Source organism: Seriola lalandi, unplaced genomic scaffold (assembly GCF_002814215.2).
Source record: "Seriola lalandi dorsalis isolate HSWRI2012SDOR001 ecotype SW California unplaced genomic scaffold, Sedor1 jcf7180002054893, whole genome shotgun sequence".
NCBI lineage: Eukaryota > Metazoa > Chordata > Actinopteri > Carangiformes > Carangidae > Seriola > Seriola lalandi.
In genome coordinates, this window is record NW_019525445.1 from 711,343 (window position 1) to 714,916 (window position 3,574).

The 3,574-nt window shown below is 43.3% G+C and overlaps 1 protein-coding gene across 1 annotated transcript; it reads left to right on the plus strand.

The window, feature by feature from the left end:
• The first annotated feature begins 525 nt into the window (after window positions 1–525).
• On the plus strand, window positions 526–3,026 carry msx2b (muscle segment homeobox 2b). The gene is made up of 2 exons (XM_023429356.2): window positions 526–1,046; window positions 1,524–3,026. Exons 1-2 carry the CDS (start codon window positions 641–643, stop codon window positions 1,988–1,990), a joined length of 873 nt encoding a protein of 290 aa, XP_023285124.1. The 5' UTR covers window positions 526–640; the 3' UTR covers window positions 1,991–3,026.
• Window positions 3,027–3,574: the final 548 nt, after the last annotated feature.

The window sequence follows — 3,574 nt, forward strand, 5'->3', positions numbered from 1 at the left end:
AAGTGTTATTTAACACACATCTGGATTTTCTTTTTCACTTTGTTATGACACAAAACTGAACAGCTGTTGGCAGAGAACAACTGCTACTTATCTCAGTTGATATTAATTAAATAAAGAAAAAACCTTTCCAGTTTGATTTTTATTGTTACCTGCATTAGGGAGTGAAGACCTCCTCAAACCACCCCAGTGACCCTTGAGGACTTTTGCTGCATTCAAGTACAATGCGTAACCTTCTAAATCACACATTGAAAAAAAAAAAAAAAAAAAAACTGCAGAGTGGCTTGATTATAGAATAATAATAACAATAACAATGATCCTAATAATAATACTACTACTAATAATAATGATACATTTTGTAGGGTCTGATGCCCTTCACTCCTCAAAACAAAACAAGCGTCTTCTCTTTCCGACCGTCCCTGAAGGCAACATCTGCCCACTCATAAACATTTTGGGCGGCAGCGATTGGTCAAAGTTGAGCCGTGTCATTGTGATGCGTCTACATACTCCCACATACTACTTGACAGCTCCATAACATTGCGCTCGCCGGAGCCACTCTCACCTGGCTGCCGCAACTTTTGTCCCGCAGCTGCGCACGGAGTTCACCCGTTTTTGTTTTTGTTTTTTTTATTTTTCCTTTTTGATGGCCACTGAGGAGATGGCCGCCCAGGAGACCTCTAACGACCTGGGGTGCAATTCGTCCGAGGAGGACAGTACCAACCGTGCGGCCTTGGCAGAGGGGACGGCGGAGGAAAAGACATCTCCGGTGGCGCGACGGCATCATCCGTTCAGCGTGGAGGCGCTCATGTCCGGGAGGAAGACGGACAGCCGCGGCGGAGAGTCCACCTGCTGCGAACCGGAGGGACGTTCGGTGGCGGTGTCCCCCACGGGTTTGAACTCTCTGTATCTGTGTCGGGGGACGTGCAGTCCTCCCGGGGGAAGCCGAAAGAGCTTAACGGCGGCGCCTACGTCGCCGGTGAAGTCCGAGGCATCGGAGTCCGAGGACTGCGCATCCTGGGTCACCAACAGCGCGTTTCCCACACAGCCTCGTAAGTTTATCTCACATTCTGAAGTTACCTTTAAGTCTGAACAAGTATAGGCTGAATATGGACGGGACAAATTCTTCATTTATACTTATCATGTATCATGAATTTACTGGATATGATTCTCCACAAGCTGCTGTAATGTTTCCTGTTGGAGAGAGTTCAAGAAAGGCATGAAGCCAGTAAACCAAGCAAAGTTAAAACAACAACTCTAAAATCAGTCAGCTGTTAATTGTGTGAGGAGGTAGGCGACCTCTAACACATACAAATATTTGTCTTGTTAATGAAAAGTTATATGATTAAAGTGTGTCCTGACATCCAACTATATCATCTTTAAGTTAAATAATTTCCTGTTTAAACTCAGCCATCAGTATGTGGCTCACAGGAAGGACACTCACAATCCACAATAAGGCAACAGGACTCAAATTCATACTTTTACATATCAAACCCTCATTCTAAAATCTTCACTGTGTCTTCTCCCAGGTCATTCCAGTCCTTCCTGTCAGTTGAGGAAGCACAAGACCAACCGAAAGCCCCGCACCCCCTTCACCACGTCTCAGCTGCTGGCCCTGGAGAGGAAGTTCAGGCAGAAGCAGTACCTGTCCATCGCAGAGCGGGCCGAGTTCTCCTCCTCCTTGACCCTGACAGAGACCCAGGTGAAGATCTGGTTCCAGAATCGCCGGGCAAAAGCCAAGAGGCTCCAGGAGGCCGAGCTGGAGAAACTCAAGATGGCCGCTGACGCCAAGACGGTGGCAGTGGCGGCCGCGGCTGCTGGAGCTTTACGCCCTGGCTTTACTTTACCGCTGTCGCTGGGCGCCATGCAACTGTACGGACAGTCGTACTCCGCCTATCACCACCACCACCACCACCACCACAGACCCATACTGCCCATTTCACCTTTAGGACTGTATGCTGCTCCTCTGGGCTACAGCATGTACCACTTATCATAGAAATGGAAATACCTTTGATCTTTGGTGAAATGTCTTTCAGTGCATTTGCAAGGATTCCCAAAAAACGGACACAGAGGACGTGCGACTGACATTTTAAAAATCAGTGTTTATAATATATCCACTGCACAAGGAGTGCTTGAATCAACTTTCCGAGCACTTCAAGTCAAATTAGATTTTTTATTTTTTTTTCCCCACAGCGAGGATGAAAAAAACGGTGTTCTCTTGCCCCTTTGGACTGACTGTTTACATGACTTATCTATAGGAGGAGGGGTGTTGCTGCCCAGCTGTTTATACTCTTCACTTGTTTACTCCTGCAATAATTGAGCTGGGCGAGCACTTGCACTGGGCACAATAATACAGACTACAACTCCAACTTTTCACCGAAGCCTTTTTTTAATTATTTTTCCTTTCTTTTTAATACAGTGCCTCGTGTTGAAAAGGGCCTTAATATGAAGACACTTTGTAGACCTCTGTGGGTGAATGAGTGTTTCAGCAACTCAGGCCAAATAAAACATATCACTGAAGCATTCGTTTCATTTCCCTTCTACTAAAGTGTCTGCCTTGGAAAAAAAAAAAAAAAAAAAAGTCAAATTCAGGTTTGCGGTGTCGACGACACAGCGAGGTTTAACCCTCGGTATAATCATCCCAATGAAAACTTTACACTGCGTCAATTACAGCTTTGTTCATGTTTTATCTCTCTTAGCAATAAAAACATTTTCAACTCCCCCTCATTTCCTTTATAAAGTGTAGACATATTTATTCTCTTTTTGAAATACAGTGCTGGAAATGAATAGATGAATGCCTGATGTTGTGTATTTATGATGTAATATAGTACAAAATGTCTGACCAAAATTGTATTTATATTGTTCTTCCTCCTGAACGTCCCTTTGAAAGGGCCGACATTGTGCTATGCAGTTTTTTCCACCAATGTTTTATCATCCAAATGAACAAAACAACTGAAGCCTTTCAGACTGTTTCCCTTAAATAAATGACATTTAATTTTATGTATAGAAAAATAAAGTAGCAATATGTTAAACGTGTGCATCTATACTCACTGAGGATCTTTCAAGAAAGTCACATTTTCAGTAGTTTACCATCGAAACCGAGCAGCTGTTTTGCATTTTTTTTTTTCTTGTGCAGATACAGCGGCTCTTGGTGCATGTTCGTGCTAACGCTCGTGTGTGTGTGTGTGTGTTTGTGTGGTTTTAATGCTGCGTCTGTGTTTCCGATCACACAGTGGTCAGTTCAAAGCAATGTTTGACAAACCATAAACGATATCCATAAATTATCCGGCTTCACAGATAGTTCCCGTTATTACTGAGCTGTCGTTTTACCACACTGGTCAAACTTTCTTTTTTTTTTTTCTTTTCAAAGCTGAGTTACACTTTTATAATGATGCTTTGTTTATAGAGAAATACATTCTGTTGTGTTCCGGGCAGTCATTATCTCTGTATTTATGACCAAAACCGAGTTTCACTAGCAGTAACAACAGTAGCGTGAGAACTAACAACAGCATTTATCTCTGTAATAGGTGGGTGGGTTGACAATTGGGGATAAACAATCTGAAACTATTGACTGTTTTAA

What these genes read in the sequence shown, in the direction of transcription:
- msx2b (XM_023429356.2), top strand. Translation starts at nt 641, where the DNA reads ATGGCCACTGAGGAGATGGCCGCCCAGGAGACCTCTAACGACCTGGGG. An exon ending in CGCGTTTCCCACACAGCCTC is followed by an intron (nt 1,047 to 1,523) that starts GTAAGTTTATCT and finishes GTCTTCTCCCAG; the next exon opens with GTCATTCCAGTCCTTCCTGT.